Source organism: Schistocerca serialis, chromosome 1 (genome assembly GCF_023864345.2).
Source record: "Schistocerca serialis cubense isolate TAMUIC-IGC-003099 chromosome 1, iqSchSeri2.2, whole genome shotgun sequence".
In the NCBI taxonomy this organism is placed as follows: Eukaryota; Metazoa; Arthropoda; class Insecta; order Orthoptera; family Acrididae; genus Schistocerca; species Schistocerca serialis.
In genome coordinates, this window is record NC_064638.1 from 238,442,295 (window position 1) to 238,465,948 (window position 23,654).

General features: G+C 41.1%; 1 protein-coding gene across 1 annotated transcript in view; it reads right to left on the reverse strand.

Annotated features, from left to right (window-relative positions):
- Nucleotides 1–16,856: 16,856 nt before the first annotated feature.
- LOC126462148 (uncharacterized) overlaps nucleotides 16,857–23,654 on the reverse strand; it is a 53,704-nt gene continuing 46,906 nt past the window's right edge. Inside the window, exon 7 of the mRNA XM_050096055.1 lies at nucleotides 16,857–17,067. Within this exon, the coding sequence (XP_049952012.1) occupies nucleotides 16,928–17,067 (140 nt within the window). The 3' untranslated portion in view covers nucleotides 16,857–16,927. The remainder of the gene's footprint in view (nucleotides 17,068–23,654) is intronic.

Genomic DNA, 23,654 nt, shown 5'->3' on the forward strand with positions numbered 1-23,654 from the left:
TATTTGTGTTATGTCTTCTTTTAATTAGTGTTAGCTTAAACATGCTTTAAATGTCTGCACAGATAACCTGATTAGTGCAATTATTTATAGTGTTAAATTGTGACAGAGATCAGTCAGGAGGAACATTTTAGTCCAAGTCAATTTTAGCCTACAGAGACTACACTGTAGTTACGTAGGACCTTGCAAGTAAAGTGAGAGATAATTTCAAAGGAGTTATTGAACAATATGCCTGAATCCGGCTGGAATGCACAAATAAAATCTACTCGAACATAAATACAGATGATTTTTGGGCAAACTAATACGAAATTTTAATATTTGTTACCATGTACGCAAATATCACACACCTTGGTAAAGAGCGAACAAAGAAGTTACGAATGTGCTGATACAAAAATTGCACAACGGACATTTTAAATGAAAAAACTTAAACAAAAGTGTAGTATTGTGTGGCAGAGACAGACAGTGACTGTTAAACCTGCAGCAATACGTCACGAGGTTGTTTTGAACAAGCAATAAGAAACTGTATCATCGTCGTGTGTGCAAGTGGACAAGAAACTAGCACGACACGAACAGTGAGCCGATAACGGACGGTGGACCAAGTTAGTGTCAAACTATTACTCTTTGTGTGTCAAGGGACGCTAGGAAAGCGCATTGACTACAGAGATACATTTTGTCCTAAGGTGAAAACTTGCGTGTGACTAATGACAAGTCATGACATGGTGAAAAAATATTGTGCGCCCATAAAAACTGTTACTGTGTCAACGAAACATTGTGCAAACCAGACTAGTGAAGGCCTACTGAATAATAACTGCCAATAACTGTGTGCGTTTTTTCCCACAGCAGGAAAAATGCCCATAAGGATAGTACACTGTTTGTGAACTTGTTGCATGGTTGCTGGAGCACTGCAAAAGATGTCACACGGGCGAGCTGATACACAACGCGCATCCGGCTACCTCAGCCATGCAGCGGCCGCAGCAGCCCGTAGCAGACCAGACAGCCACACGCATCTCCACGCCGTAGCTGTCAACACCGGGGGCGGTGACCTACACGGAGCCGACGCGCCGCGCTCAGCGCCGCTCAACAATCACTCCGCACCGCTCACCAACTACAGCATTATTGACATATTCCAAAATATTTACACAAACTGCATAACATGTAAATGAACTCGATTTTTGATAAACATTGAACATGTATTATGTATACCCGTTAACTGACAAGAGAAAATGAATAATAACAAGTGTAGGAGATGGATTTGTAACACGTAGGTAGTGGGAACATTATGAAAAGTGACGTTGTGCTAAATGATTTCAAAAAACTAAGTGATATATCCTAGGACAAGTGACCTTGCAGTATATCGCAAAAATAATAATAACGAGTTGTTAATCACACACAACAAACTTTCGTTGAACTGTATGTCACTGTGATATTACGTAACCGTTGATGACAAACTGCTAAATCAATTCAAAGGAATGACTGTTAAAGAGACAAGATTAATCATGAACCAACTGGGATGGCTGGGCTCCGGCACAGTTTTGCCCAGGTTTCCTGTCTGCCTTCGCCCAAATGGGGGAGCCATGAACATATATAACCCTGGGACTAATTAAAAGAGCCATTCCATAAAAAAATACAGAATTGTAAAGAACGTTACTGGCACCATTGTGTCAAAGTATAGAAACTCTGCCAAATGCTGCCAGGGGGCAATGTAACGTTCCCTGGCAACACTCACACTATTAATAAACTAAAATTTGATTGTTCTATATACGCCACTATGAAGCAATTTGTATATACTGTAATTATTTAACAAAAAATATTATTTAATTTTGTTATTAACGTTCGTTATTATTGTAATATTTTCTGTAGTATTATTCTCGATGTATTTATGATTGTAATATTTCTATACTCATAATGTAATTGCGAAATGTGTCAATATCTGCGATAACAAAAATGTAAAATTCAGCCACAGAGGAAAATAATGTTGTAAGATTACAAAGAGATGTTAATGGTCAGCAGTAGTATAAAAAGCACCACGTGGTGTGTATTCTTTGTCGTCGTCCTGGAGAGCTGAAAGTGAGAGGAACCTGTGACGTAGCATTTTATGAATGGGTAGACTTCTTTTGTCTGTATCTAGATTTAGCCGCCATTAGAGGAGAAATTGAATTATTGTTGTGGTCCGCCATTAGAGGAGAAATTGAATTATTGTTATGGTCTGAATACATTATAATTTAACAAAAGTGTGTATTACTAATGTAAATTAGCTTGCCCATGTCATCTATAATATTCCTTAAAAAAATTTCAGCATTTTTAGCGGTGTTGCTGGGCTGTGCCGCGACTGAACGATTTGCAGCGGCGGCACATTTAAAAAATTTTCCGCTAAGAAAAATTAACCAAACCCGTAAATCGGGAGCAGATAAAAATTAGCAGTGAATTAAGAAAATGTTTTTCTTTTACAGCGATCCAAAGACTGACGGAATTTATTACTAGTTTCACATTTGTGCACTCATAGGCGGATAGTTAACGTTGAAATTTAACAATTTGTTGGTTCTTTCAAATAACTTAAATGTATAGTGAAGTGTGTTTTATCAATGATAATTAAACGTCTGCTTGGCAATATTTAACCATTTTCTGCTAATAGAGACAGTCTTGTGTTCCATAGCTAACGTCGGGAAAGAATTCAGTAAATATTTAAAAAAGACCACTGCATTTAGAAAATGTGTGCCAAGGCCGAATTATGTAAAGGATTTAATTCTCAACTAAATATTCTTAATCAATTAATATGAATTCACGTAATTTTAAATGTACTTAATTCTGTGTAAATGAATTTTTATTACCACACGTAAATAAGAGGTTCTACAACAAAGTTCGTACGTACAGAAGGAAAGAAAGGCAAATTAACGAAAACAAATTTTAAAAAAGTAACTGATTATTCTTTAGTGTAATTTCATTAAAGTACTTTCACACGTATTCGGACTTAACGTCGTTCGAAGAGATAGATCGTTCCATGGCCGTACCATTTCTTCATTCGGGTGGTTTGCATACTTACTCCATCACATTTGCTCTAAATGAAATGTGTTTGGGATTTGCTGATCTGCATTTTCTCCGTTTTTACATAATTTTTCATATACCGTAGTTTTTCATATCACGTGATCCGTAATAGGACAAGAGTAACTTTCTTTTTGTTACTGCGTTTAAATTCAATTTTAATACGGAGGAATACAACTAAAACATCTATGTGCTGTTTTCCTTTCCCAGTCATCCCGGTAGTAAATTTTGAATGCACACCTTGTTTTATACTAATTTACTAGTCTGTACTTAATACGAGCACCAACGTATTTCAGTTTTTTCTTCTGCAGGGATATTAGTGAATATGAAAGAAAATAGCAGTCAGCAGGAAATTCTTCAAAACTGGAATCAGCATAAGATTTCTCATTCACTTGCATGTCTTTAGAGCTCGCATGGTAACTAACGTCTCTGGGACCACGAGAGTGATTGTTGTTTTGCAAATAATTCTTGAAGTGACTGTTACATTTCTTGTTCCCGTGTGGACAAAAGTTAAGGAATTCAGTATGACGTTCACATCCTTGTTCCGGGTGGTCTCCTTATATGGACAATCACCTATATATTCACTAAATCAGATTACGCAATTCCGAGAAGTAATCGTTATTTGAAATATATTCAAATAATCATTCATGCCATCGTTCCGTTGCGTAATATAAGCGTCTCCTTCTCATGAAAACGTTTATAAAACTGTGGTCAGATGGCTATAACAGTTATTTCTTGGTGTCGAAATTTTCATGGCATCACACTGAAGTCCATACCGTATAGAAATGTCTCTGTGGCGGCTACTGTCTGCCTCAGGTAGACCGGTCACCTAGTGCAGGCCGTGAATTGCATTGAATTTGCAGCTTGACGTCACTCCCGCGACTTGTGTGTCGATGAGGATCAGATTGTGATGAAAACAATACAACAACAATCCCCGAGTGAAAAATTCGCCGACCCGGCCGGGAGTCGAACCTAGTCCCCTGGCATGACATTGTGTGGCTCTGACCACTCACGTGGAGAACGCAGGAAGTGTCACAACTCGAGTGCCCATCAACTTCGCTCAGTGGAAGAAGTGTCAAAAGAAGCGAACACGTGTCTCGGCTTATCTGTAGATACTCGACCGTTTCTGAGAAAACCACTGTCAAGGTTATCAAGATTATTTGTGTGGCTATTAACGAGTAGATAGTTAAAGTGAAGAGGTGGCACACTTGACGGCGTCGCGGTGTCTTTATGCTAACATAAGGAAAAGAAAGGAATGGTTGAGCTCAAACAAAGCAGCAACTCGCCGTACAAAGACCTGCACACATTCACAAAAGACTATGTTATGCATCTGTTGGAACAGTGACGGTGTGGTGTGCTTCCCTGTTGTTTTTGTTTCCATTGATCTACCAGCATCCGTGGATTACTAAACGAATGTTTTCCCACGTGCACTGAAATAACGTTGTCCTTATTCCACTAAGTGTATGTACGTTAAATGAATTTTTTCAATGAAAAAATTATTTAAAACTGCTTTCTGTGCAATTCCTGTAGTGTGTTTTGATTGATAATCAATTGCAAGCAACTGTTTTTCGAAAAGTGATTCATTATGTGCAGTTTCCCACGAAATTATTGCCAACGTGTCACAACGTTTATTTCCCCGCGTGATATTCGCACTAAGAAATGTCACTATAGAAAACCTATCTTCGAGCAATGCTTTTGGTAATCGGAATTTCTATGTGTAGAATGTTTCTACGGCCGGTATCATCCAAAGGAATTTTCCAAATCTTACTGGGGAATAAACATGAGAATAAGATGTGATAATTAAATTAAGAATTGATGTAAGACTGAAATAAATGAATATGAATACTTAAAAAGACTTTAACAGCTGAAAATAGCACACACACGTATGTAACAAATGCGAAACGCAGTTGTAGTATTTACAATTAATACCACCCCCTTTTATCCACTAACTTGATAAGAAACATACGTGTAGTAAGCTTCTACAGACGTAGGTAGATAAATGAATAGAAAAATGAAATAAATAAAAACAATAATCAGGTTTCGAAATGGAGCCCAAAAGTGAGAGCCGGTGATGCAAACGAACATGACACCATTCCTACTGAGACTATCTGGAGCTGAAAGAAATCTAAATTACGTCGCAGTCTTTGACGGTATTTACTCAGAAAGGGACAAGTGTCTACGGATAAACTGAGACTCGTGTTCGTTTATTTTGACACTTCGTACATTGAATGCAATTTCTGGGAAATCTCATTATGGCACTTGTCGGGCTCTCCTCGTCTCACGACATTCTGTTGTGCTAACCATTCCGCAGTGGAGGCGGACTAGATACGCAAGAAAGAGTAGGAGGCTTAGAAATTCCTCGGCGACGTATACACGCTCCTTGGACACAGAGCCACTCAAGAACCGATGTGTGAAGCTCAACGCAGTCGGAGAATCCGTGATTTCTTAGACCGAGCTCCCCATAGCCTGTGCATTGTCGTCTGTAGTCGACGTCGATGGGCTTCGCGACCACCATCACCCTCTTCTGTGCGGCTTTAGTCGCATTGTAGACGCCCTTTCACCAAGGCTGCACGTCGGATATCGTCCATATACCGTCAGAATTTCCCGATGACCATGTTTTCCCATCAAGAATCGTGTTATCCCGTGTACTTTAACTTTGGAGTGCGCTTCCAGCTGCCACGCCATTTCACTCTCTCACTGCGATGTTCCTGTTAATTATACGCATCGCAACAGATTTGCATCTGCAGGGAACCGAAGACATAAGAACTTGATCCACATTTCACCTTCGATGATTCCGCCTCCACTGCAATCGAAAAAAGAAGTCGTATAGTCACTGTGGAAACATTTAGGGGGCGTGTGGCGCGGAGCTTCGTATGCAACGATGTACTCTGAAACGTGTGCTCCAAAATACTTGTGCCTTCACCAGCGTTGTACTTTGTCGTCAGACCTGCCACATGTCATCGCCTATCTTGTTTTACAGAGTCGGTTCGACTCCTACCTTCACGTTCGGCGATGAGGCGTAGACGTCGAACTCCTCGTCGTCTACAAGTAGTTTAACCGACTAGCTACATTCTGTAGACGCTCACGACTGTTGGACGCGAACGGCCTACCAACGCTGCCGTTTCCGTGTCCACGTTCCCAGGAACCCAGCCACAACAATCTTCTCTTTGGTTCAAATGGCTCTGAGCACTATGGGACTTAACTTCTAAGGTCATCTGCCCCCTAGAACTTAGAACTACTTAAACCTAACTAACCTAAGGACATCACACACATCCATGCCCGAGTCAGGATTCGAACCTGCGACCGTAGCGGTCGCGCTGTTCCAGACTGTAGCGCCTAGAGCCGCTCGGCCACCCGGTCGGCAATCTTCTCTTTGTCAAAGTCACTTATGTCACTGTATTTCTCCATTTGCGGCCCACATCATGGCTAAAATGATTCCCCATTAGAACTCTGCTATGCAGATAAACGTCCCCACAAAGCCACCAGGTGGCATTCTGTTTCGCGGAGTTGCAATGGTTGCAATGTTTTGACACACAGGTATATATACGAGGAGACGTACATTAATTTATACCTACAAACACTTATCTCTAGATATTTTACGTGAAATTCTCCATTTTACAAATGCAATGTAATAGAATTTCACTGTAGTGTCCTTCCAGATTCTTTTTGCAACACTTTTCTGTTTCTAATTCTGTTTCATCTATTTTCGTATTATATGTTCTACTTTACTGCCAGAACCAGTACTCAGGTGCTTAGTAGCGACACGCATTTTATGAGAATTAAAGTTTTCAGGCAATTCGAGCCCATTCGCACGTCCTTGATCTGTAGCCCTCAAACAGAGATCTACACTACTGGCCATCAAAATTGCTACACCAAGATGAAATGCAGATGATAAACGGGTATTTATTGGTCAAATATATTATACTAGAACTGACATGTGATTACATTTTCAGTCAATTTGGGTGCATAGATCCTGAGAAATCAGTACCCAGAACAACCACCTCTGGCCGTAATAACGGCCTTGATACGCGTGGGCATTGAGTCAAACAGAGCTTGGATGGCGTGTACAGGTACAGCTGCCCATGCAGATTCAACACGATACCACAGTTCACCAAGAGTAGTCACTGCCGTATTGTGACGAGCCAGATGCTCGGCCACCATTGACCAGATATCTGGAGAATGTGCTGACCAGGGCAGCAGCCGAACATTTTCTGTATCCAGGAAGGCCCGTACAGAAACTGCAACATGCGGTCGTGCATTATCCTACAGAAATGTAGGGTTTCGCAGGGATCGAATGAAGGGTAGAGCCACGGGTCGTAACACATCTGAAATGTAACGTCCACTGTTCAAAGTGCCGTCACTGCGAACGAGAGGTGACCGAGACGTGTAACCAATGGCACCCTATACTATCACGCCGGGTGATACGCCACTATGGCGATGACGAATACATGCTTCCAATGTGCGTTCACCTCGATGTCGCCAAACACGGATGCGACCATAATGATGCTGTAAACAGAACCTGGATTCATCCGAAAAAATGACGTTTTGCCATTCGTGCACCCAGGTTCGTCGTAGAGTACACCATCGCAGGCGCTCCTGTCTGTGATGCAGCGTCAAGAGTAACCGCAGTCATGGTCTCCGAGCTGATAGTCCATGCTGCTGCAAACTTCGTCGAACTGTTCGTGCAGATGGTTATCTCGCAAAAGTCCCCAACTGTTGACTCAGGGATCGAGACGTGGCTGCACGATCCGTTACAGTCATGCGGATAAGATGCCTGTGATCTGGACTGCTAGTGATACGAGGCCGTTGGGATCCAGCACGGCGTTCCGTATGACCCTCCTGAACAGACCGATTCCATATTCTGCTAAAAGTCATTGGATCTCGACCAACGCTGCAGCAATGTCGCGATACGATAAACCGCAATCGCGATAGGTTACAATCCGACCTTTATCAAAGTCGGAAACGTGATGGTACGCATTTCCCCTCTTTACACGAGGCATCACAACAATGTTTCACCAGGCAACGCCCGTCAACTGCTGTATGTGTATGAGAAATCGATTGGAAACTTTCCCCATGTCAGCACGTTGTAGGTGTCGCCACCGGCGCCAACCTGGTGTGGATTCTCTGAAAAGTCAATCATTTGCATATCACAGCATCTTCTTTCAGTCGGTTAAATTTCGCGTCTGTAGCATGTCATCTTCGTGGTGTAGCAATTTTAATGGCCAGTAGTGTAGGTCATCTCACCAACCGCTCTTTACCTACACGTCTTGCGTCAAACAGCATTTACGTGACTATTTGAGTAAGAAATGTATTTTGTAATGCGTCTGAGAGGACCGAGCAGATCTTGATGCCCTTGGGTAACATGTAATCTCCCACGTCATATGACTGATATTCTCATTCTAGGTACCGCCAGGGACAGCTCGCGATTATGTGACACAGCGCAAGTAAGAAAACTGTCGTGTTAATTTGGAATGAGTATACCGCTGGACGGCATGAATTCCTCCGCCTTTCATTCCTAAGATTGTTATCATATTCACGCGTCCATCCTTCCGGCCCTTGTATTTTTTATTCCATGACGACTATTGATTAACACTTTCAGTTGATACCCTTTAGATCAAAGCTGAAACAATTGATTCTCCGTCGAAAAGTAAATAAATTAAGTGCAGAGGTAAACGATAAGGAAATTTTTCGCCTTTGCTGCTGCAGCGACTCAGTAATAACCAACTTCGGTAGACCGAAAACTTTCCCACACTGTGGATTTATGTATCTCACTATCCACTGTGCAGGCGAGCAGAAATAAAACATCGGCATGCTTTTCTCTGATACTGATGTCAACTCGTGCGTTTACAAAGCTTTCTGCTAACATGAACAAGTATTGCTTGCCTGCTTTTCTAAAGTGCTAAACGTTTCTGATGGTTATGTTAGTAAACTCAAATGGAAACGGAAGAATTAATAATAAACTTCCGCCATCTAACATAATATTGAAAAGTCCATGAAAAAGTAGACTGTTCCATTCATGGTCAGTATGTTAGTGATTTTATGAACCTTTCTGCAGTTCATAATCGTTTACTACTACACCTCGTGTGAATATGAAAAGGTGAAAGGTGGTGTTACAACACTCGAGCGAATTCTTTAGCTTACATTCAAATGTCATAACTATACCTGACACTATTCTTAATATGGAAGAATATCTTCACCTATGCTTTATAAAACAATATAAAAGGTGTAACTAGCAATTCTTTCCATTAGAGCTGCAACAGGGATACCACGTCTTGAGTGCTTATAGACCTCACTGCAGACAGCAGCGGTGATGTACGATATCCGGCGGAGCAGCGCGTACGTAGAGCCAAGTGAATGGCCGTCGTATTCATAAAAAAACTGAGAAAATAATTTCCCCCGTATTTATTACAAGCAGTGCGGCACTCGATACGAAGTGTTTTTGCGATCATCGTCCTATGGGGCGGGTTGGCCCTGGAGAGTGATGTTTGCTTAGTTCATCTCGCGGCCTCTGCTTGCGGCCAAATCACGGAGTCCTCAAGCCGAGCTGGTAGTAGTTACGAGAGTAAACATTATAGCTATATAGAGTATTGTCAGGCAGGAGACAGAACGACCCGTCAGTGTGCATGATACCGTAACAACGTATCTTCATGACGATGTTGTGTTGCTAGTACTTTCAACGATCACTTTCAAAATGCAGCAGAACAGGAATAAATAGCTCGTTTGAAGCAGTAAGAGAATACATTAAAAATTTAAGTCCACAAACATTTAAGCAACTGTAAGTAGTGCCAACGTCTTTCACTGACATTAATAGAATTATAAAAACTCTTAAAAAAACGAAATGTCATAGTAATGGTGTTGACGAAATTTACATAAAATTCTAATTCTCAAAAGTTATTCCAACCAAATACGTAATGTCGTTCGAGATATACGGAATCCATCACTGGCAAGAAATTTACCAGACTAAAACATTCAGTTAATGAATCTCCCCGTGAGAAAAGTGTCAAGAAAGAATTAAGTAATTATTGCCCAGTTTCTTCACTTACATCTTTTTCCAGAATATTCGTAAAATTAATTTACTCAATAGTAGCGTCACATTTATGAAGAAGCAATTTACTTAGCGTATCTCTCATCAAATTCACTCGTCTAATAATATAAGCCTTAACTAATTGTTATAACAACAAAATGTAATCATAACAATAAAACGTAGCCAGATGGCATGTTTGCGATATTTCCAATGCCTTTGGCTTTTTGGACATGGAGTGGTTTTACTACATTTGTAGTGCGGTCAATAGATGAAACTGCATTGAATGCGGGTATTACAAACAAGTTCACATGAAGTCAATAGGTGTCGCTATTTTCCTGTCCTGTATCCATGTGCATCATCAATGAATACCATAGATTTTATTTTATCTCTGGTCCTTGGGAACAATTTAGATATGGTGCAGTCAGCATAATCACAATTATAGCTTTTATTGCAAATGACTCAGGCCTAGTAGAGGCTATGTACAACTAGCGACAAATGTGACAATATTCACCAATTGGGATATTGTGCCAAGGCTCTTCAAATGTCAGTAGACTGTGTTTCCTAAAATCGATTTCTAACTAACACCATCGTCTAAGATAACCACGTAACCGAAACAAACACAAACACATACACACACACACACAGATCTCAACAAATATTCGAGCGAAATAAAATTGTATTATTTCTCGAAGTATGTTATATGTCATACACTTTAAAAACACAGTGAGTTTTCAAATTAATATTTCCACATCTAAATTTTCTGTATTTGGTATTAAAACACTGGCAAATTGCTTGTTGGCAAAATAACAACCCCCATAACCCATTACTTACAACCTGCCTCCGTGGCCGAGGACGCCGGCACAGTAGTTCAGCGTGTTCGGTCAGAAGGATGGCTGCCCTCTGTAGTAAAAAAAAAAAAAAAAAACTGGGTAATACCTCACGCTTGTGTGGCGGCTTTCGACCCGCGAATCCTTCTGGTTCAAAAATTTTTCAATACCAGTATTTGGCTGGCAGTGGGGGAAGAGGTAGTGGTATAAAGTTCCTGAGCACTAGACTTTTCCACAGTGTCCTGGTTTAAAAACTGAATCTCTCTGCAGTGTTTCATGAAATGAGGGATTGTGACACTGTTGATGGTGATACTTTTGGCTGTTGGGGAGCTAAACTTGGCGACCCCTTCGCTGCCATTCTTGAGTGAATAGGCTTTGTGCCGCCACATGGTTCTGCCCTCTCCCTTCTCTCATCATCAACATCATACAACACAAATATTGCACACACAATACACACATGTATTCGTAGTATTTTAGATATTGTAATAGAGCATGTCGCAAATAAATAAAAAAAGAAATGTAATCAGTAATTAAATCGTCGATTATATTTTCCTGTTTTTTAGCAGGCATTATCCGCTTTCCCATTAAAATGGTGCTGGAGAGCTATCTATTTTCTTGTGTGCTTGCCTGCTTAGCTTATTACTTTAGCTAACACAAATTTTGTGGAGTTATATGCCTGGTCAGGTTATTTCTACGGTATCGAACCCTTAGACCTAATTTCTAATGTCAACGGTTATTTTTAACTATTTAGGAATGGAAATATGATTGGAGTACTTCCTTTCCAGCTGACAATTACCTTTTACCCATTAATTTCACTGATACGTGTGCATGCGGAAAGTAATATTGTGACACTTGATGTAAACATTGCAATTTTTTTGTACTGGTGAGTATCCTTCCTGACATTTTAGACTTGTAAGGAAAATATAACACTTGACAAACATAATAGGTGCGGTAAATAATAATACTGGGGCTTCGTTTACTCTTAAAAGAAAAAGTATAGTACTAATATTGAACCATGAACGTCACCATCTGTTGGCGATCACAAGCTTAAAGCAGCAGTTGATTCTGTTTAGAGCAGTTGATTCTTACCTATGGTAAGAGAAATCACGATTTAAGTATCCGCTATTACTGCACGCTGTTCGAGAGTGGAACGTTAGAGAAATAGTTTGAGTCGATGAACACTCTGGGAAGCACTGAAGTGTAAATGTGAGAGCAGTCATGTAGATGTAGATGTGGAAGTGCGTGGAAGCCTGTTCCAGTGGGCTAATGGTCGTCCCTCGAGGCAGTAATTTGTGGAGAAATTTATTGAAAGACAAGCTCACAGTCCTAAAACGTTCTGACTTATTTCGCTATTAAGTGCAATGTCGGACCAATCACTGTCCTAGGAACGACTGTCCATGACAGAGATGTCTATAAATGTCGACGTTAAGCCATTGCATGACCTTGCCTCATGCCGATCACCAGCTCAAAACGCCAGAATGTCTGATACTTGAACAAACCCCACTTACCGGTTAAACGTACTGTAAATCCTTGAGTAGGTAGTCTTTCCTTTCTGCCTGCCTTCACACCAGTTAGGTTCTTATGGTACTATGTCTTAACGTTGCGCCGTCTGGGCAACAAATCGTTCACAGAAAAAGTTCAGTGTAGTGTGCAAACAGCTCTAGCATACCTGTCATGACCCGTCACAAAGCACTTAATACCGATGCTTTTCTGAAACTATAATGTTTATTATTTTTTTTTTCTTTCACAATTTCGGTAACATAAAATGATTACTAAAGATGGGGCTTAGTCGAGCTGCATCCAGCAATAGTTAACATACCGTTAGAATGGGTCGACGGGTAAAGTGAAAGGTGTATTCAACGATTATAATATGTTCATCAGATTATAGACGATCTGGAAGGTACATACAGTTTAAACAATATTAACACAAAAGATGCGAGAAAGTATCAAATCAATCAAAAGAGTAATGACGTGGAAGGGAAGAAGTCATAATTCATTTCCGTTTTTCTTAGCAATATTAGTATGCTTCACACCGGAAATAGATTTTAACTACATTAAACACATAATGCACTTATTTACAGACCTACACAAGGAATTCCTTTGAATAAAGTTACCACAAAAAGATTTATGTTTGGGTAAATCACATATATTTACCAAGCACATTACGCATCACATGGCATTAGAAAACTGACATATACCACCATGCAGCCCGCCCCCCCTCCCTCTCTACACACACACACACACACACACACACACACACACACAGACTGATACGGTCGCCGGTTCGAATCCTGCCTCGGCCATGGATGTGTGTGATGTCCTTAGGTTAGTTAAGTTTAAGTAGTTCCATTGGCAAAAGATTCCGGAATTGTCCCCCATTCGGATCTCCGGGATGGGACTGCCAAGGGGGAGGTTACCATGAGAAGAAGATTGAATAATCAACGAAAGGATAACGTTCTACGAGTCGGGGCGTGGAATGTCAGAAGCTTGAACGTGGTAGGGAAACTAGAAAATCTGAAAAGGGAAATGCAAAGGCTCAATCTAGATATAGTAGGGGTCAGTGAAGTGAAGTGGAAGGAAGACAAGGATTTCTGGTCAGATGAGTATCGGGTAATATCAACAGCAGCAGAAAATGGTATAACAGGTGTAGGATTCGTTATGAATAGGAAGGTAGGGCAGATGGTGTGTTACTGTGAACAGTTCAGTGACTGGGTTGTTCTAATCAGAAGCGACAGCAAACCAACACCGACAACGATAGTTCAGGTACACATGCCGACGTCGCAAGCTGAAGATGAGCAGATAGAGAAAGTGTATGAGGATATTGAAAGGCTAATGCAGTATGTAAAGGGGGACGAAAATCTAATAGTCATGGGCGACTGAAATGCAGTTGTAGGGGAAGGAGTTGAAGAAAAGGTTACAGGAGAATATGGGCTTGCGACTAGGAATGAAAGAGGAGAAAGACTAATTGAGTTCTGTAACAAGTTTCAGCTAGTAATAGCGAATACCCTGTTCAAGAATCACAAGATGAGGAGGTATACTTGGAAAAGGCCGGGAGATACGGGAAGATTTCAATTAGATTACATCATGGTCAGACAGAGATTCCGAAATCAGATACTGGATTGTAAGGCGTACCCATGAACAGATATAGACTCAGTTCACAATATAGTAGTGATGAAGAGTAGGCTGAAGTTCAAGTACATTAGTCAGGAAGAATCAATACGCAAAGAAGTGGGATACGGAAGTACTAAGGAATGACGAGATACGTTTGAAGTTCTCTAACGCTATAGATACAGCAATAAGGAATAGCGCAGTAGGCAGTACAGCTGAAGAGGAATGGACATCTCTAAAAAGGGCCATCACAGAAGTTGGGAAGGAAAACATAGGTACAAAGAAGGTAGCTGCGAAGAAACCATGGGTAACAGAAGAAATACTTCAGTTGATTGATGAAAGGAGGAAGTACAAACATGTTCCGGGAAAATCAGGAATGCAGAAATACAAGTCGCTGAGGAATGAAATAAATAGGAAGTGCAGGGAAGCTAAGACGAAATGGCTGCAGGAAAAATGTGAAGACATCGAAAAGATATGATTGTCGGAAGGACAGACTCAGCATACAGGAAAGTCAAAACAACTTTTGGTGACATTAAAAGCAACGGTGGTAACATTAAGAGTGCAACGGGAATTCCACTGTTAAATGCAGAGGACACAGCAGATAGGTGGAAAGAATACATTGAAAGCCTCTATGAGGGTGAAGATGAGTCTGATGTGATAGAGAAAGAAACAGGCGTCGATTTAGAAGAGATAGGAGATCCAGTATTAGAATCGGAATTTAAAAGAGCTTTGGAGGACTTACGGTCAAATAAGGCAGAAGGGATAGATAACATTCCATCAGAATTTCTAAAATCAATGGGGGAAGTGGCAACAAAACGACTATTCACATTGGTCTGTAGAATATATGAGTCTGGCGATATACCATCTGACTTTCGGAAAAGCATCATCCACACAATTCCGAAGACGGCAAGAGCTGACAAGTGCGAGAATTATCGTACAATCAGCTTAACAGCTCATGCATCGAAGCTGCTTACAAGAATAATATACAGAAGAATGGAAAAGAAAATTGAGAATGCGCTAGGTGACGATCAGTTTGGCTTTAGGAAAAGTATAGGGACGAGACAGGCAATTCTGACGTTACGGCTAATAATGGAAGCAAGGCTAAAGAAAAATCAAGACACTTTCATAGGATTTGTCGACCTGGAAAAAGCGTTCGACAACATAAAATGGTGCAAGCTGTTCGAGATTCTGAAAAAAGTAGGGGTAAGCTATAGGGAGAGACGGGTCATATACAATATGTACAACAACCAACAGGGAATAATAAGAGTGTACGATCAAGAACGAAGTGCTCCTATTAAGAAGGGTGTAAGACAAGGCTGTAGCCTTTCGCCCCTACTCTTCAATCTGTACATCGAGGAAGCAATGATGGAAATAAAAGAAAGGTTCAGGAGTGGAATTAAAATACAAGGTGAAAGGATATCAATGATACGATTCGCTGATGACATTGTTATCCTGAGTGAAAGTGAAGAAGAATTAAATGATCTGCTGAACGGAATGAACAGTCTAATGAGTACACAGTATGGTTTGAGAGTAAATCGGAGAAAGACGAAGCTAATGAGAAGTAGTAGAAATAAGAACAGCGAGAAACTTAACATCAGGATTGATGGTAACGAAGTCAATGAAGTTAAGGAATTCTGCTACCTAGGCAGTAAAATAACCAATGATGGACGGAGCAAGGAGGACATCAAAAGCAGACTCGTTATGGCAAAAAAGGCATTTCTGGCCAAGAGAAGTCTACTAATATCAAATACCGGCCTTAATTTTAGGAAGAAATTTCTGAGGATGTACGTCTGGAGTACAGCATTGTATGGTAGTGAAACATGGACTGTGGGAAAACCGGAATAGAAGAGAATCGAAGCATTGGAAATGTGGTGCTATAGACGAATGTTGAAAATTAGGTAGACTGATAAGGTAAGGAATGAGGATGTTCTACGCAGAATCGGAGAGAAAAGGAATATGTGGAAAACACTGATAAGGAGAAGGGACAGGATGATAGGACATCTGCTAAGACATGAGGGAATGACTTCCATGGTACTAGAGGGAGCTGCAGAGGGCAAAAACTGTAGAGGAAGACAGAAATTGGAATACGTCAAGCAAATAATTGAGGACGTAGGTTGCAAGTGCTACTCTGAGATGAAGAGGTCAGCATAGGAAAGGAATTCGTGGCGGGCCGCATCAAACCAGTCAGTAGACTGATGACCAAAAAAAAAGTTCTAAGTTCTAGGGGACTGATGACCACAGAAATCCCATAGTGCTCAGAGCCATTTGAACCATTTTTTTAACACACACACACACACACACACACACACACACACATATATATATATATATATATATATATATATATATATATATATATATATATATATATATATATATATATATATACACTTACGGTCTAGGATGTCCCACATAGCTTCTAGACCACTTTTAGCACCAGACCCCTGCTAGCGTGGGAAACATCTGACCAACTTTTACACAATAACCGAGATAACTGCAAAGTAGCAAACATTTCGTCCATGAGATAATCTAAAGAAGATCGAAACGTAAAAAAATAAAGCCTGTTAAATTCCCTTCAACGCTGACAGAATGAAATTCGGAATGTTGTTCGACATCATTCGGTTGATCTGCTAACTGTTAGAACCAATATATTGTTAAATATTTTGCACATTTTTTCCGTACTGGAGAACTACATTTGACAGCTTGTCTCGTGATTGATATTAATTCATTTTGACTGAGCTCTTATTAAAGTAAAGCTCGTTCAATTTATTACAGAAGTAATACTACACCAGTTAACAAGGATGCACATGAGATACCAAGTGAGTTATTATGTAGACCAAAGCCGTACGGAAGATGCTGCACGTAGTACTCGTTGCCATGTGAGACTGCAGTGAAGCGCAGAAGACGTCAGTTGCTATTCCTGAGAGTGTACTTAGGCCCTTCCTTTGATCCTCTCCAGGAGAGAGTGCCGCAGTTGCCCCCTGCTGACCTTTCCAGTGGCCATGCGAGGGATGGAGTCTACTAGGAAGACACCCCCATGTAGCAGCTTCTCCTCGCTGCCCCGGGCTTTCTCTGAAATGCAACACATGCCGCGTCTTCATTTCTCTGCAGTGAGAACTGTGGGTTATGTAGACAACAGTGGTGTAGCACATAAGGTGTTCCCTCTTAATGATAGGTATAACAGCACACCAGATGTGGGGGTAACTTGCAGTAATGTTAGATGATAATAATAATGGTAAAACCCACACCATGATATGTAAAAATAGTGACTAATGTTTTATTATAACTTTAAATTGCACCTACGTAGTTCTCAGGGGATGACTTATATCTAAATGACAACATCTCTGAAAAATGCGTTACAGAAGTAGCTTTGAACACACTAAGCTGTTGCAGATAATTTTCTGCGAGAGTCAAGCGTAGTGCCTGTGAATAGCTTTGTAACAGCCATTAGAGCATCGTAGAAACACAATGCTATGTAACAGTTTGTCAAAAAGAATCAATAGAGATAGATGAGATGCCGATGTAAATGTACACATCAGAAGTTGTTGGCAGTGATAAATGATTCCACTGTACGTTCAGACTTCATCGTGAGAAACGTTATGATGAAGCACCACCATTGGTCCGGATGTTAACAACCGTTTTACACGAACAAGTGTGACGTTAATAAGGGTTTGCATGAGTGAAATGTTTTTCTTAATTTGTACCTCTCTTCCCTCCCCGCCCGCCCGCACACACACACACACACACACACACACACACACACACACACACTCACTCACACACACACAAAGCAAATGGAAAAACGTATGGGATCCGTTTTTTCACAAGATCCATCTTCTCATGGGGTTCAACTTGGTGTTGTAAGTTTGACGTCAGTTAGGATAAGACAGCCAATAATCACAGAGCACTGTTTTCTGCATATCGTTTCAACGGACATCCAAATAAGTGTGCTGTCAACGCTTAAATTGTTTCCAAGTGTTGTCTTCGGCGACACCTTCCAAACATGTTAGAAACGTTGCCAGCATTGCATTTTTCGTTAGCATACGTAGTCAGTGTAACCTGTCAGGACTGCAAGTAAGGCTCTTGGTGCAATGTATATCGATCACTCAAAACTACACAGGTGTGAGCAGAAATTTGGAAGCACCATAAACATAACATATTACCATGCTTAATATGGTGTAGGAAATTCGCTGCCATTCGAAACAGCTTCCAGTCGTGTCGGAATAGACAAATACTGGTCCTGTATGTTTTCGAAGAAAATCTTGTATCATTAATTCTGTATAATAGTGGCAAGTTCAGGTAACGATAAGCGAGGTAAATAGCGGTCTTGCACCGTTCTCTGCAAAGTAGACCACGAAGGCTCAATAATATTCAGATCTGGTGATGGTGGTGCCCGCAAGAGATGCAACAATTTATCTTGCGCACACAAATCCAGGCCTGGATGCTCCTAGCTGTGTGATGCGGGGCACTGTAGTGTTGTAACATAGCATGACCATTAGGGAACCAACACTGTAGCATGCGCCGGACCTGATCTGCAAAAATCGACAATATTTCACTCTTGTGACGTAAACTCGACCAGAAGATGGAAACACTGTGAAACAAGAAACATCAGATGAAATGACATTTTTGCATAATTGCTTCATAGACCAGGTTTTAAGCCTTCGGTATCAAGTTATCTTGTTACTGGTATTTTCGTCACTGATGACTGGTTTTGGAACTCCAACACGCCCTCAGTTCCCTGATTACGGAGCTCCCTACGTCTTGTTTCGGTGTGACAGTGTTCGAGAGTGCGGGCATTCGCTCGTGCGATGGCTTTTGCAGTTGCCCTCGTATTTCTCGTTACAATCCTCTTTAATAACGATCAGTCACGACCACTGAACCTACACTTTCGTTCGCGTTGTGACTTAGAGGTTGATGCTTTTCCGCTTTCCTTGCAGGCGGTATAAATGGTCGATGTGGCGCCTCTAGAAACACCAAACAATTCGGCTACCCTACTTACAGAAGGACCCAGCGACGATCACCAATAATTTGCCCACTTTAGAAGGCACTGAGCTCCGAGATAATGCACTCACGACTACTCAGAATATTTTTATGACTACGAGTGATGCATTCAACGCGTCGAGGACATTGCGTAGGTGCCGTTTGTGGTCAAATACAAAGGCGCAACCTGCAAGCTTGGATAGCATCGTAGTTCCGATCATGCGTTTCTTTCTCATGATGTTGCATATTTTTGTCCAACCCCTATACATTACACATGTCTAACGTACCAAGCCGTGGTAGGTGAAAATCACCACCAGAAGCGTGGATGGTAAATCGAAAGGGTTACAAAGAAACGACGGGTCCCCTTACAGACAGATGTATCGGTTTGCTACAAAGCGACCTCCCTTGCCGCCAAAACTACGGTGTTAACCACCGGAATACAAAATGAACAAATCACAGGCCAGCGCTTAATTGTGGATGTACTCTTTCCTGCAGAAAGCGTAGCTGGCTTCATTTCAAATAGACAAAGAGAGCCTATGTTCCAGAATGTCACCTAGGGAGATTTTTTCCCTTATTCAACATACAGCTGATAGAAAATTAATACTGAAGGTCTGAGTAAGGTGATGAAGCTGCCGGCTCATAACTGGGTAACACAACCAAAGCTGTGCGAATATCTCTGCAGAGGAAGGGTTCGAAAAGACAGTTGTTGCTGGGACCTCGAGAACTGCAGATGCATAGAGGCAACATCAGATTTGAGTGACGTTCCACACTGCCTAGATGTGGCTCTTCCAATACTTTAGTCGTACAGCGTTGTGGCTTCCTCTTAACTGTTAATTTGTGGTTTAGTTAATTTTCAAAGAGGAAATTAGTAGAAGCTGAGACTTCTGATTTTCCACCGCTAGTCAATGATTTAATTGTGTTAAAATATTAGCCTAATAGTTAACTTACACATCTTGTATGATTAGAAAGGGAGTTTTACGTGTGATACGCTGAAGCAGCTGTAAATGGATCATGCTCATAGCAATAAAAATCCCATTTACATTACTTTCATGAATTTATTTCAGGATGACAATGAGAAACTAATATAAACAGAGTGTTAAATGTATCCGTTGTACACAGGGCACAGAGATGACAGTTTGGGTTGGGAATGACGCCACACCGCTTTTTTTTGTTTTAATTTTGTCCTTCATTACACATACGCAACAGACATTCGCTCCATATATACCATTTCGGCTCTTACGGAATTTGTGAAGAGAGTTCATCAAAATGCTACTGATAATAAAAAACACACACACACACAGCCGGCCGGTGTGGCCGAGTGGTTCTAGGCGCTTCATCTGGAGCCGCGCGACCGCTACGGTCGCAGGTTCGAATCCTGCCTCGGGCATGGATGTTTGTGATGTCCTTAGGTTAGTTAGGTTTAAGTAGTTCTAAGTTCTAGGCGACTGATGACCTCAGATGTTAAGTCCCATAGTGCTCAGAGCCATTGGAACACACACACAAAATTTTTGATACTTCACTTGTTAGCGTAGTCATTTCTAAGAATATGAGGTTCCTCATGTGATTGTGCGCGATTCAACAGCAAAGGTTTTTAGTTGAGCAGCTGTGTGCACTGTATTTGTTATTAAATCCCAGAACCTTATAGATGGCCGTTATGAGTAATGAAGTGTAGCAAGTCAACGACTCCTAGCGCCCCACAGGGCGGCGCTGCAGTAACTGTCTTAGCTGCCGTACCGTCTATGGGGAAGCAGCACTCCTGTTGTACTGTGGCTGGTGCCCTCTGAATGCTCGAAGTCTGCGAGCATTCCCTGTGCTGGCAGTTAAGTGACAGTTACCTTAAAATTGTGGAGTTTAGCTAATGTACGAAGGTCGTAGAGCCACTGTGAGCCAAGTAGTGTAAGCCCAGCCGAGCCAACAAAATGGTTCAAATAGCTCTAAGCACTATGGGACTTAACATCTGAGGTCATCAGTCCCCTCCGAGCCAACAGAGTGCCGTGATAACGATTGTCTCTTGAGATGCACAAATAGCCGAAAAACATAGTAGGTATTAGAAGGCTGCGCTTTCAAATAGCATTTACAGTCAATATTCTCACAAAATACTTCTTACTTTTATGTAATTAAAGCTTAAAAATCGTTGACTATCAAGATTCAGTTACGTGATCGAAAACGCTCTGTTATTGGCTGAAGCTCTGATCACGTTACCGACTAGGAGTAAGACGAAGTTACACGTGTGTTACATGTGTGTTAGCGGAAGTTACAAGGATTTTACATACTTTTTCGGCATACGGTTTACCTATTTAGTGATGGAAAACGCAGTTAAACTTTTACGTGACAATAGATAGGAAGGTTGTAAACGCTGATAGTGGAATCCTTCTGAAAGTTGATCCGTTTATGCTCCATTCGTTTAGAGCGGCGATATGTGCAACGGTGGAAATTCTCTTCCCTGCTCCCTGGAACATCATTAAACTCGCTAGAAACTAAGGAATGAGAGAACTTTTGCAAATGGTTTCGTATATTGTAACTAGATTGTCGACTACCAGTCATGAGCTAGGAGCCAAAGTACAAAAAAGTTATTCTTGCCAAATCTTAGTGCTGAAACGCAAGAAATTCAGTAGACACACACATCCTAGTAGGCGCTTTCTGCCATAATGGGTATGTATCTACCAGCGTTGCAAAACGTCACATGTTCGACTCCAGGAATTGTCATTTACTATTAAAAATTCCACACGAAATACAAAAATAGCTTTAGCAAGACTGATTGTAGCAGTATTTTCGATGGTAGGATGTGTCATTTATAGATTCACATTAATCTTAATCTATGAAATGTACAACAGAGGATAAATACATGCCGGCCGGAGTGGAAGAGCGGTTCTAAGCGCTACAGTCCGGAACGGCGCCACCGCATCGGTCGCGGGTTCGAATCCTGAATTGGGCTTGGATGTGTGTGATGTCCTTAGGTTAGTTATATTTAAGTAGTTCTAAGATCTATGAGACTGCTGACCTCAGCAGTTAAGTCCCATAGTGCTCAGAACCATTTGATAAATACATTTACTACCCGAACAAACAATTCGCAATTTTGGAAAGCATTGCTAGTAGTGTAGATACCGCCATACGTCCTCAGTATAACGAAGTTTAGGACGTTGAGGTTTTTTGTACGGAGAGAAACAAAGCGAGCACAGCACGCACATAACACCAACATAAGGGCTGTGATGTTCGTGAGTGTAAACTAACGTCAGTGTCTGAAGCAGACTTACTCCATCTTTATGTAAGATAACAAAACTTTAAAAGTTTAAACAATAAGGACCCTAGCTGGACAGTACGAAGATAAAAAGAACTTAGTTTCTCATAAAGTAAAACCTGTGTGGTCACACTAACTACAAAATATCTTTTTGAACGTGACGTGTGTGAACAGGAATTGGAATCGTAAGCGCAAGTAATCAACAAGGAATACACAGTAATAATTTGTTTCTCATCGGTGTGGTGAAGTGTTGTACTTCTGAATATGAGAGGATTGTCGAGTCGCTTGACAAATAAAATTACGAGCGTGATATTGGATATAACGACAATTTTCACTGAGAGTTTTCTTTCCCCTGTAACAGAGGGAAAGCATATCTCTAACGTAAACATATTTTTAATTAACTTAGTGAACTTGTGCATGGGAGCGGTAGCAATTTGCCGGTAGAGTGCAACCATATTTTGCGAATATTCTCATACTCCGGAACGTTCAAAAACAATTTTTCAGCTGTTTTTATATACTGGGTGGAGAAAAATAGTCTCATGAAATTTTAACCCTGGATAGCTGATGCCAGTAGCAACCAAAATTACTAATGCTTTGTAGGTCGACAACGCGCTCTGTTTGGCCGTGAGATTGCCCTGTTGCCGTTCGTCGGTTGACGGGCAGCGTTATGGTTGTCGGTTCACACATACAAACGTCCCTCACCCCATCGCCGTCCAAACGTGATACGTGCAAGTGTCGAAAAGGTCTTGCTGTTTGTCTCCACCTCACGTCAGAGGCATTCACACATAAGCTTCGCTTCGGAGCACACACACACGTGACCTGCGATTTAGTCATACAGTAAGCATGGCGGCACAGTATTCGTTTGGAGAACGCGATATGGTTTTTGTTTATGGACTAGCTGACGGTAATGTGCATGAAGCTCGACGTTTGTACGAGACACGGTACCCAGCAAGACGCCACCCACACCTGCAAACGTTTACAGCAGTTCACCGACGACTTGGCGAACCAGGCTCGTTAGCGGGATATCATGGTGAGGGGTGATGCTGGGAGACCTCGACCACGACGGTGTAGGGAAGCAGCCTACTCACGCCTTATAAAATTCTCATCAGTCTTTCCATTGTGTGCCAGCCTAGTCCGCTGTAACTAGCTCTGACGCCATAAATGTTGCGCAATACTTTAAAAATCAAGTAAATAACCTGAAACGTTTCTAGCATGTCAGGAATAATACTAAATCAATATGTGTTGAATATCAGTTCGATAACTTTAACCATTTTCAAAATTTGGACGTTTTTCTGTAAAAATCATTGGCGCAACAGAAAAGAGCTAGAGACTTAAAATTTATATTTAGATTCCATTTTCATAATAATTTAACAGAAACAGTACTTTGGATCTCACAAATTAAAATTTTAGTTGAAATTCATGATTTTCTGGTTTTTGTCTT